This window comes from Callionymus lyra, chromosome 3 (genome assembly GCF_982586985.1).
Source record: "Callionymus lyra chromosome 3, fCalLyr1.hap1.1, whole genome shotgun sequence".
Lineage (NCBI taxonomy): Eukaryota > Metazoa > Chordata > Actinopteri > Syngnathiformes > Callionymidae > Callionymus > Callionymus lyra.
In genome coordinates this window covers 29,860,536-29,873,378 of record NC_141820.1, presented here as the reverse complement: position 1 = coordinate 29,873,378, position 12,843 = coordinate 29,860,536, and the positions used below count along the sequence as shown (strand labels likewise).

The 12,843-nt window shown below is 38.9% G+C and overlaps 1 protein-coding gene across 1 annotated transcript; it reads left to right on the top strand.

Annotated features, from left to right (window-relative positions):
• The first annotated feature begins 1,002 nt into the window (after positions 1 to 1,002).
• On the top strand, positions 1,003 to 10,220 carry LOC148084425 (class I histocompatibility antigen, F10 alpha chain-like). The gene is made up of 8 exons (XM_087787495.1): positions 1,003 to 1,126; positions 2,032 to 2,298; positions 7,948 to 8,226; positions 8,572 to 8,862; positions 9,018 to 9,119; positions 9,279 to 9,296; positions 9,429 to 9,485; positions 9,589 to 10,220. Exons 1-7 carry the CDS (start codon positions 1,075 to 1,077, stop codon positions 9,482 to 9,484), a joined length of 1,065 nt encoding a protein of 354 aa, XP_087643621.1. The 5' UTR covers positions 1,003 to 1,074; the 3' UTR covers position 9,485; positions 9,589 to 10,220.
• The last annotated feature ends 2,623 nt before the right edge of the window (positions 10,221 to 12,843 follow it).

The window sequence follows — 12,843 nt, the reverse complement described above, 5'->3', positions numbered from 1 at the left end:
TCTTCTTCTTTCCTTTCCCTTTATTATTTTAATCACCGCTAAAAATATTCGATAATTCTCTGAAAACTGTTTTTCATGATCGTCATTTTTTTTTGTCTAATCACCAAATGAGGTATTAATAGCTACGTTACATTAAAACATATAAACAACATATACATAATTATAAGCAGATGTTTCCAAAAGTTATTGCCAAATACATATTTTCACAGTCTTGCAGCAACAACTTTAGTTTTTAAGATGAAAATGACCGATAAATGATTTTTAATGGATTTACTGTTATAACTCAGTATCATATGTGAACCACTAGAGGGCTGTAGAACTGTTCCTGCCTGCTCAAAACACTATTTTTTAACTTTCATTGCCATGTTTACGAACGACGAAACTATGTTTGTAATATCATGTGGGCCATCGTTAGCAAAAAATAATTGTTGGGGAAAAAATAATGAAATTTATTTGACAAAAAGTGTAAATACACAAAGTGTAAATGGATATACAATTAATAAAATCAATGTGTACATGAAATGAAAGTAGGTTAAAATAAAGTTTATTTATTAATCTTATTCTGCAAATCTATGTCCACTTTTACATCTGTTTATTTGTAATTATGACACTGCTGGTATAACATATTGCTGTGTGAATATTAAAGGTTCAGACGAGTCACATTAGTTTGCTGCTAACGAATCTAAAAAAAACTAAAAACAAAACAATACTGGAGTGTCTCTATTATACTGTTATTACCAGTATTTGGTACTCTTAATATAACTTTAAAAACAATATAATTGTTGCTTGTTTATTGAAATATGAAAATAATAACGTTTTAGAACTCAAAACTGGACTTTTACGACTACAAAAATCTTGCAAATCGAGTTCCTGTACTAAATAAAGTCGTAATAAAAGGCTTGGTTTACTTTCACTTTCGACCTGAAAACGAGTTGCAGGCGGGTGCAGAGTGACGTCATGCTGAATCCTGATTGGCTGAGAGATTTCTTCCTGCGTCTCTGGTTTACTTTCACTTATACTTCGATCCTCGACCTGAAGACTTGTTGGATCCTAGTTTCCAGAAAAGAGCTGAAGATGAAGAACGTGATGTTTCTGCTTGTTTTGTGGATCCACAGCTCAACTGCGAGTGAGTCAACTTCCTCCACTTTCATGTGTTCACACCTGCGTCACCTTGTATTTCTCTAAATACTCTTCACTACAACCTTCATGACCTTTGACCCTCAGAGGAGTCAAAGTGTTTCACTGATTCACTTTTCATCTCAGAACCCTGAACAAATCCTCAACAGAAAAGTAGATCCGAGCTCAATGTCAGGTGCTCACCTGGTGGCGCTGTTGAGTCACTTCTGTTGACTGACGTATGAACTTGTTGTTTGAACAGAAAGTGACTCCAGAGTTTTGTCTTCATCAGCTGATCACTTGTTTTTAAACACTGCGGTAACGACTGCTCTAAATAATAACTTTATCATTTCTATGATTTTAAGAAGCTTCTTGATTCTATTCTCTTAGCTCACGTTGTGTTCATGAACGTATAATATTTTATAACTAAATAACTGTATAACTGAACATTGTGTTACTTTATAGAAGAAATGAACAGAAAACATGGACTTTCTATGAATTTCTATTTGCAAAAGAGAAACTGTCTGTCAGCAGATAAAACACAAATGTTTCTGTTTATGAAGAAAAACATGACATTAAGTTATTTAAGTGACGTTTACATCATGGGTTTGATAAGTTTACTGTTGTCTGCACTTATTTAAGTTATCAAGATATTTGTTGGTTTAACACTTTTAGTTTTGTAATGTTTTTTTTTATTTTCCTTCAAATGTTGATGTGTTTTAATACAGTGTTGTACAGTTTTTATTGTTATTTTTTAATACTATTCTGCATGTTCCCTCATATTTTAACTTTTAATGACGTCTTTAACCACAGAATCCTAACTTGTGTTGCACGTGCACTTGGAACATTTGCCAACGTTGGCTCATCAGAACCAGACTTCAGAGAAGATCTAAACTTTGTTTTTGTGTCTCACAGTGATTCACACATATCATGGATTCACCACTGCGTCTGCTGGAGTTAAAAACTTCCCAGAGTTTGTTGTTGTCACTTATGTGGACGGAGTTGAAGTGGAACACTACGACAGCAACACCAGGAGACTTGTACCCAAACAAGACTGGATGATCCAGGTCACAGCAGATGATCCTCAGTACTGGGAGAGAAACACAAATCAATTCAATAACCACCAGCAGGTCCAGAAGAACAACATTGAAATAGCAAAACAGAGATTCAACCAAACTGGAGGTTTGTTGTTTAAATCAATGTTTGACCTTCAAACTGAATCATCTGACAGAAGAACATGTTCAACCTTTTACATCCTGAACCATCAATCTTGTATACAGAGTAGATCAGAGGAGGAAAATGGAGTAGATCTCAGAGGAGTATTAAACAGTGGAGTAGATCACAGTGGAGTATTAGACAGTGGAGTAGATCACAGTGGAGTATTAAACAGTGGAGTAGATCACAGTGGAGTTTTAAACAGTGGATTAGATCACAGTGGAGTATTCAACAGTGGAGTAGATCACAGTGGAGTAATAAACATTGGAGTAGATCACAGTGGAGTATTAAATAGTGGAGTAGATCACAGTGGAGTATTAAACAGTGGAGTAGATCACAGTGGAGTTTTAAACAATGGAGTAGATCACAGTGGAGTATTCAACAGTGGAGTAGATCTTACTGGAGTATTAAACAGTGGAGTAGATCACAGTGGAGTATCAAACATTGGAGTAGATCATAGTGGAGTATTAAACAGTGGAGTAGATCATAGTGGAGTATTGAACAGTGGAGTAGATCACAGTGGAGTATTAAACAGTGGAGTAGATCACAGTGGAGTATGAAACAGTGGAGTATGAAACAGTGGAGTAGATCACAGTGGAGTTTTAAACAGAGGAGTAGATCACAGTGGAGTATTAAACAGTGGAGTAGATCACAGTGGAGTATTAAACAGTGGAGTAGATCACAGTGGAGTATCAAACATTGGAGTAGATCACAGTGGAGTATTAAACATTGGAGTAGATCATAGTGGAGTATTAAACAGTGGAGTAGATCACAGTGGAGTATCAAACATTGGAGTAGATCACAGTGGAGTATTAAACATTGGAGTAGATCACAGTGGAGTAGATCACAGTGGAGTTTTAAACAGTGGATTAGATCACAGTGGAGTATTAAACAGTGGAGTAGATCACAGTGGAGTAATAAACATTGGAGTAGATCACAGTGGAGTATTAAATAGTGGAGTAGATCACAGTGGAGTATTAAACAGTGGAGTAGATCACAGTGGAGTTTTAAACAATGGAGTAGATCACATTGGAGTATTCAACAGTGGAGTAGATCTTACTGGAGTATTAAACAGTGGAGTAGATCACAGTGGAGTATCAAACATTGGAGTAGATCATAGTGGAGTATTAAACAGTGGAGTAGATCATAGTGGAGTAGATCACAGTGGAGTATTAAACAGTGGAGTAGATCACAGTGGAGTAGATCACAGTGGAGTTTTAAACAGTGGAGTAGATCACAGTGGAGTATTAAACAGTGGAGTAGATCACAGTGGAGTAATAAACATTGGAGTATATCACAGTGGAGTATTAAACAGTGGAGTAGATCATAGTGGAGCAGATCATAGTGGAGTATTAAACAGTGGAGTAGATCCCAGTGGAGTATCAAACATTGGAGTAGATCACAGTGGAGTATTAAACATTGGAGTAGATCATAGTGGAGTAGATCACAGTGCAGTATTAAACATTGGAGTAGATCACAGTGGAGTTTTAAACAATGGAGTAGATCACATTGGAGTATTCAACAGTGGAGTAGATCACAGTGGAGTATTAAACAGTGGAGTAGATCATAGTGGAGTATTAAACAGTGGAGTAGATCACAGTGGAGTATTAAACAGTGGAGTAGATCACAGTGGAGTATTAAACAGTGGAGTAGATCACAGTGGAGTTTTAAACAGTGGAGTAGATCATAGTGGAGTATTAAACAGTGGAGTAGATCATAGTGGAGTATTAAACAGTGGAGTAGATCACAGTGGAGTTTTAAACAATGGAGTAGATCACATTGGAGTATTCAACAGTGGAGTAGATCTTACTGGAGTATTAAACAGTGGAGTAGATCACAGTGGAGTATCAAACATTGGAGTAGATCATAGTGGAGTATTAAACAGTGGAGTAGATCATAGTGGAGTATTGAACAGTGGAGTAGATCACAGTGGAGTATTAAACAGTGGAGTAGATCACAGTGGAGATTTAAACAGTGGAGTAGATCACAGTGGAGTATTAAACAGTGGAGTAGATCACAGTGGAGTAATAAACATTGGAGTAGATCACAGTGGAGTATTAAACAGTGGAGTAGATCATAGTGGAGTAGATCATAGTGGAGTATTAAACAGTGGAGTAGATCACAGTGGAGTATCAAACATTGGAGTAGATCACAGTGGAGTATTAAACATTGGAGTAGATCATAGTGGAGTAGATCACAGTGCAGTATTAAACATTGGAGTAGATCACAGTGGAGTTTTAAACAATGGAGTAGATCACATTGGAGTAGATCACAGTGGAGTATTAAACAGTGGAGTAGATCACAGTGGAGTTTTAAACAGTGGAGTAGATCTCAGTGGAGTATCAAACATTGGAGTAGATCATAGTGGAGTATTAAACAGTGGAGTAGATCACAGTGGAGTATTAAACAGTGGAGTATTAAACAGTGGAGTAGATCACAGTGGAGTTTTAAACAGTGGAGTAGATCATAGTGGAGTATTAAACAGTGGAGTAGATCATAGTGGAGTATTGAACAGTGGAGTAGATCACAGTGGAGTTTTAAACAGTGGAGTAGATCACAGTGGAGTATTAAACAGTGGAGTAGATCATAGTGGAGTATTAAACAGTGGAGTAGATCACAGTGGAGTATTAAACAGTGGAGTATTAAACAGTGGAGTAGATCACAGTGGAGTATTAAACAGTGGAGTAGATCATAGTGGAGTATTAAACAGTGGAGTAGATCACAGTGGAGTATTAAACAGTGGAGTAGATCACAGTGGAGTATTAAACAGTGGAGTAGATCACAGTGGAGTAGATCATAGTGGAGTATTAAACAGTGGAGTAGATCATAGTGGAGTATTAAACAGTGGAGTAGATCACAGTGGAGTTTTAAACAATGGAGTAGATCACATTGGAGTATTCAACAGTGGAGTAGATCTTACTGGAGTATTAAACAGTGGAGTAGATCACAGTGGAGTATCAAACATTGGAGTAGATCATAGTGGAGTATTAAACAGTGGAGTAGATCATAGTGGAGTATTGAACAGTGGAGTAGATCACAGTGGAGTATTAAACAGTGGAGTAGATCACAGTGGAGATTTAAACAGTGGAGTAGATCACAGTGGAGTATTAAACAGTGGAGTAGATCACAGTGGAGTAATAAACATTGGAGTAGATCACAGTGGAGTATTAAACAGTGGAGTAGATCATAGTGGAGTAGATCATAGTGGAGTATTAAACAGTGGAGTAGATCACAGTGGAGTATCAAACATTGGAGTAGATCACAGTGGAGTATTAAACATTGGAGTAGATCATAGTGGAGTAGATCACAGTGCAGTATTAAACATTGGAGTAGATCACAGTGGAGTTTTAAACAATGGAGTAGATCACATTGGAGTATTCAACAGTGGAGTAGATCACAGTGGAGTATTAAACAGTGGAGTAGATCACAGTGGAGTTTTAAACAGTGGAGTAGATCTCAGTGGAGTATCAAACATTGGAGTAGATCATAGTGGAGTATTAAACAGTGGAGTAGATCACAGTGGAGTATTAAACAGTGGAGTAGATCACAGTGGAGTTTTAAACAGTGGAGTAGATCATAGTGGAGTATTAAACAGTGGAGTAGATCATAGTGGAGTATTGAACAGTGGAGTAGATCACAGTGGAGTAGATCACAGTGGAGTATTAAACAGTGGAGTAGATCATAGTGGAGTATTAAACAGTGGATTAGATCACAGTGGAGTATTAAACAGTGGAGTAGATCACAGTGGAGTATTAAACAGTGGAGTATTAAACAGTGGAGTAGATCACAGTGGAGTTTTAAACAGTGGAGTAGATCATAGTGGAGTATTAAACAGTGGAGTAGATCATAGTGGAGTATTGAACAGTGGAGTAGATCACAGTGGAGTATTAAACAGTGGAGTAGATCACAGTGGAGTAGATCACAGTGGAGTTTTAAACAGTGGAGTAGATCACAGTGGAGTATTAAACAGTGGAGTAGATCACAGTGGAGTAATAAACATTGGAGTAGATCACAGTGGAGTATTAAACTGTGGAGTAGATCATAGTGGAGTAGATCATAGTGGAGTAGATCATAGTGGAGTATTAAACAGTGGAGTATCAAACATTGGACGACATAGGGGCGACATAGTTCAGATGGTAGAGTGGTTGCCTGCAGTCCAAAAGGTTGCAGGTTCAATCCCAGCTCCGGACAAGCTTGTGTCGTTGTGTCCCTGAGCAAGACACTTCACCCTGATTGCTCCTGATGGTGAACTTGGCGCAAGTGTGCAGCCTACTCCCATCAGTATGTGTGAATGGTTGAATTTCCCCTCGCGGGACTAATAAGGGATTCTATTTTGGAGTAGATCACAGTGGAGTATTAAACATTGGAGTAGATCACAGTGGAGTATTAAACATTGGAGTTGATCATAGTGGAGTAGATCACAGTGGGGTATTAAACAGTGGAGTAGATCACAGTGGAGTATTAAACAGTGGAGTAGATCATAGTGGAGTATATCATAGTGGAGTATTAAACAGTGGATTAGATCATAGTGGAGTATTAAACAGTGGATTAGATCACAGTGGAGTATTAAACAGTGGAGTAGATCACAGTGGAGTAGATCATAGTGGAGTATTAAACAGTGGATTAGATCACAGTGGAGTATTAAACAGTGGAGTAGATCACAGTGGAGTAATAAACATTGGAGTAGATCACAGTGGAGTATTAAACAGTGGAGTAGATCACAGTGGAGTTTTAAACAATGGAGTAGATCACATTGGAGTATTCAACAGTGGAGTAGATCACAGTGGAGTATTAAACAGTGGAGTAGATCACAGTGGAGTTTTAAACAGTGGAGTAGATCTCAGTGGAGTATCAAACATTGGAGTAGATCATAGTGGAGTATTAAACAGTGGAGTAGATCACAGTGGAGTATTAAACAGTGGAGTAGATCACAGTGGAGTAGATCACAGTGGAGTTTTAAACAGTGGAGTAGATCACAGTGGAGTATTAAACAGTGGAGTAGATCATAGTGGAGTATATCATAGTGGAGTATTAAACAGTGGATTAGATCATAGTGGAGTATTAAACAGTGGATTAGATCACAGTGGAGTATTAAACAGTGGAGTAGATCACAGTGGAGTAGATCATAGTGGAGTATTAAACAGTGGATTAGATCACAGTGGAGTATTAAACAGTGGAGTAGATCACAGTGGAGTAATAAACATTGGAGTAGATCACAGTGGAGTATTAAACAGTGGAGTAGATCACAGTGGAGTTTTAAACAATGGAGTAGATCACATTGGAGTATTCAACAGTGGAGTAGATCACAGTGGAGTATTAAACAGTGGAGTAGATCACAGTGGAGTTTTAAACAGTGGAGTAGATCTCAGTGGAGTATCAAACATTGGAGTAGATCATAGTGGAGTATTAAACAGTGGAGTAGATCACAGTGGAGTATTAAACAGTGGAGTACATCACAGTGGAGTAGATCACAGTGGAGTTTTAAACAGTGGAGTAGATCACAGTGGAGTATTAAACAGTGGAGTAGATCACAGTGGAGTATTAAACATTAGAGTAGATCACAGTGGAGTATTAAACATTGGAGTAGATCAGGTCTCACTCTGGTTTCTCTCTCAGGTGTTCACATCTTTCAGATGATGAACGGTTGTGAGTGGGACGATGAGACTGGAGAGGTCAAAGGTTATGAACAGTACGGCTATGATGGAGAAGACTTCCTCGTGTTTGACCTTCAGACTCTGACCTGGGTCGCTCCGAGTCCTCAGGCCGTCATCACCAAACACAAGTTGGACCAGAATGAAGGCATGAAGAAATATAGAAAGTTTTTCTACACCCAGCAATGTCCAAATGAACTGAAGAAGTTTGTGAAGTTTGGGAGCAAAACCTTGATGAGAACAGGTAGTTACATGACCTTCTTCTCCTTCTGCTCTCCTTCCTCCTCTTGTCTCTCCCTCCTCCTCATGTCTACTCCTTCTCTCTCTCCTCTTTTATACTGTTCTCCTCCCCAACATTCTATTCGCTTCCTCCTCATCCTTTCCTCCATCCTCCTACTCTTCATTCTCATTATTCTGCTATTCATTATTTACTTTCTTCTCTTCTCACTCCTTCTTTCTGACTTTTACCTTGTCCTCTCTTTTCCTCTCTTTCCTCACATCTCCTCCTCCATAGCAGATGTTGACCTCTTCAGGTCCAGACATGAGTCCACTAGAAGGTCAGTCCTCTGAAGTGTGTCTCTCCCTTCAGAGCGTCCACGAGTGTCTCTCCTCCAGAAGACAGCCAGCTCTCCGGTCACCTGCCACGCTACAGGCTTCTACCCCGACAGAGCCATGTTGTTCTGGACCAAAGACGGAGAGGAGCTGCACGAGGACGTGGAACACGGAGAGATCCTCCCTAACCCTGACGGAACCTTCCAGAACATGGTCCACCTGAAAGTCCCGTCTGACGACTGGTCCAGGTACGAGTGTGTGTTTCAACTGGACGGCATTCCGGAAGACGTGGTCACCAAACTGGAGCGGGCGAAGATCCTGAGCAACGGTAGGAAGTCTTCAGAACCTTCTTCATGTGTCCAGAAGTTTCATCCAGATGAGAGTCCAGGTGTGGTCAGCATGGATCTGCTGAATGAGGCCCCACTACGACTCTAACACTGGTCACCTGATCATGTCTCCACTTACTTTGCTCTCCATCCACAGCCAGGACTTTCCTGACCTTGTACATCATCATGGCCGCCGTCGCTGCCTCCGCTCTGGTGCTCACAGTGGTTGGATACTTCATCTACAAGAAGAAGAAGAAAGGTGAGAGTTAGTGATTTGATCCAGATCATCTCCAGATACTGGAGAGAAAGAATAGAAGGTCAACGTGTAAGAAGGTCAGCAGAGATGAGAAGAGGTCAGAGGAACTCTTCTATGTTCATCTTCTTCAGGTGTAATTTGTCCTCTTTCTTTCCATTTCAGGCGACTCTGACTCGTCTTGTAAGTACATGATCTTGTCTCAGCTCAGATGTTGACCATGTGACAGAGTGCTAGCATGCTAGCATCAGTGTTGACACTCGTTTCATCTGCTGGTGAGAAGCACACAAGCTAACAGGGTTTGTGATCTTACAGCGCCCCCCAGCTCGGAGCTGGACCATCTGAAGGATCCGTCCGTGGACAGAGACTAAAGTCAGTGGATGATAATTGTCACTTTTCTTCAAGACATCAACGTGTCGACTCACTTCACACATGATTTTACAAGTTGATACATTTTTCTGTCTCCATGTTTCAGGAGGAATCAACCAAGAAACATCTGGTTCTCCTGAGACTCTGCAGACTTCAGAGCTGCTGATCTTTGTTCCTTCACTGGAAATGTGTTTGAAAGTCACATCAGGATGTCATGTGATCTGATTCTTGTTGACTTTGTAGCTTCTCTTGGTTCATCTGCTCAATTCTAGCAACATGTGTTCACAGTCGCCGTTATCACATAACACATGTGCACACACACATGCATGACAACACACATGCACACACGCACACACACATGCACACACACACACGTGAACACCTAACACGTACACACATGCTTCATTGACACACAAAAATACAAATACACACAGAGTCATATACACAGAAACATGCACAAATACAAAAACAAACTTAGGGACATGCACAAAGACACACACAAAAAGAAATTCATGCTCATACACACACACCAAAGAACAAATGAAACACACAGCATCACACACACAAAAATCAGGCACACATGCACATTTAAGCACAAAAAACAGGCGCAAACGAGCACAAACACACACACTTTCTTACACACAAACAGACGCACACCAAAACACATACCAACAAACAAAGGAGGCACTCACACATGAATTCAACAGAACTAACACACACACACACGCACACGCACACGCACACACACAAAAAATACACACAAATACACAAACCCAATAACAAATACACAAACACAAACACACCTTCAGGTTTTGTGCAGTGGTGATAGTTGTGTATATTGTGTAGTTTCTTCCAGGTGTGTAGACATTAGTTAATGAGTCACTTGTGATGTCAGAGGTGAATAATCTTGTCCAACATAGTTGAACTGCTGCTTCATTTCTTGTATGTTTTGATCTTCAAATAAATGAATGGACAGAAAACATCCACGTGTGTTTAAATCAACATGTTAATGTAAAGTCACTTGTCATTGAGGGTCTGTGGAGGCTCAGAAATAATCTATTTGTGCAGATGTTTCAGGGGCAGACAAGTTTGAGAAAATGACAAGAGCGAGATTTAAGTGTCACAAATTCTTTTTTTTCAATGACGATTTATACGATTAATAATTCTGATGTCCTCACCATCATAAACTTGTCATCTTTGACACTTATTAAAATCTAATCATGAATTTCTCCAAAAGTCTACATTGAAATGTTATATTTTCTGGGATATTGGTCGACATCTTCTAAGATATATATTGATTTATAGCATCATAAACCTTTGACAATATCATAAATGATTCTAAAATATTATTTTTTAATGATGAATTCTACTAATATTCTTCATTCAAATTATGTATTTCTTTATTTCGCTTCTTAAAATCTCCATTTAAATGATCTGAAATATATAAACTTCAACAGTCAACATATATGGCACAAAGTAATGAACAATAAGTATTTAAAAAAGTTTCATATAATTAAAGATTACAAGGCAGTCACAATTGATTCAATGCTCTTCATTTGAAAGTTTATTAATGGAGAAATTGCCGCAAAGTTAGGTGAGCAAACTCCAGATTTAAAGATTATGAGCTGAGAAACATGAACTACAGATAGATGGACTGATGTGTTCAAATGTTACGATGACTTGATTTCTCTGTTGTGCTGTGATGACTTCAAGAGACTTGTGTTGCTTCTGACTGGTTGACCAGATTTACCCAAAGGGCTTCTTAACCCTTCTGGACTGTTTCCTGATCAACTCATGTCCTAAATATGAGGGAAATATTACTTTGATCAAATCGTTCTTGTGCTGAAGAGGTGACCATACGTTGTAGAAGTAAAATCCAGAAGAGCTTCTGCTGATTCACATGTAGAAACTTGATTCAAAGTTTCCTGCTGAGTCAGCTGAATGTGTTTGTGGAGGTTTGCTCTCTGACCTGCTTCTCTCAAGTCAAACTTCATCAGGTTACACAACCATGAGACGCCGATCTCACGCCACACCTGTGCCGCCATCTTAGATCCAGCCAGAGCTCAAACGTCCAACACTGACGACACATTTGGACAGGTGAGCTGAGAGTCAGTGTTCTGTTTGACTCCGCCCACAAGTCACGTGTTTCTCTATTGAATCTGTCCATCAAACGTCTATAAATGATCACAAAAGCTTCTGGACTGAAGAAGCAACATGAAAGGTCAAAGGTCACTTTTTAAGTGAGTTGATTCTTGAATCCCTTCTGACTCAAAATGTCTGATGTCGTCTCATGAATTGAGGATGTTCAACTTCACTACACCGGTCAGACCACTTGTGTGTCACGCCCTCACTGCACTCACCTTCTTTCTGTTTGCAGCGTGGAACAAGACACCACTACAAACTCTTGATCTCCACCTAGCGGTGACTCGTTCAACTGCAGCGTTGACGTCACACCACGTGTGAGACTGGCGCTCCTCTTACATTCACCAACATTGATGTTTTATTTAGGCGAGTGTTTAGGATCAATATTAGGAAAACTTTGATTGTCAGAGTTCGTTTTTTCACCGCCTATAATTTCCAAGCCGACTCATATCTCGTATGACCGTACACGCGTGTATTTCTAGCAATGTCCACTAGGCGTCAGCCTTTACCCAAATAATCCACCCATCAGCGTAAATGAATACTATTTAGGAAAGATTAGATAACAACCTTGTTCATGTCACTTAACTTAACTTAACTTCTCCATTGAACTAAATAATGTGGTAAGTTACAGAAGTAAGTGGAGACAGTGGAGACAAAGATATTGTTCTCACTTCAACTGACCATATGTTTGGTGCTCACTTCAAGACTTGCAAAGACGTTTAGTCCTAGTGTTTGTCTTTGGCTACTGTTAACTAGTTTAAAATGTAAACTTTATACAACCAGTGATGACGTGTCACAAGAATGTTAATTAATAAATCATCATCAATCTTTTCCTCTCTTTATACTGTTATTATCTGGCCCACGCTTCTTCTATTGCCGTCCTAAGCATTGCCAAGTATTTGGAAAAACACAATAATAAATATTCATTTTGGTCTCTAAAAACTTTAAAAAAACTAAAAATTACAAAAAACAAGTTCATCTTTACCATCAATATTTGAAAAAATATACTTATATGACACAAAATACATAACTTGTGTTATAGTGTAACTAATCAGTTTATTCACTTTACAATTCACATTTATTTTCATTTCATAATCAATGTCTTTCATTTGTGACATTGAGACCCTTTATTACTAGTAAAAGAGCAAACTATACTTATATCTTGCTTGAGACTTTGGCTCCTCTAAGACTTTAACAAAATGCTGCTTGTGACGTCACT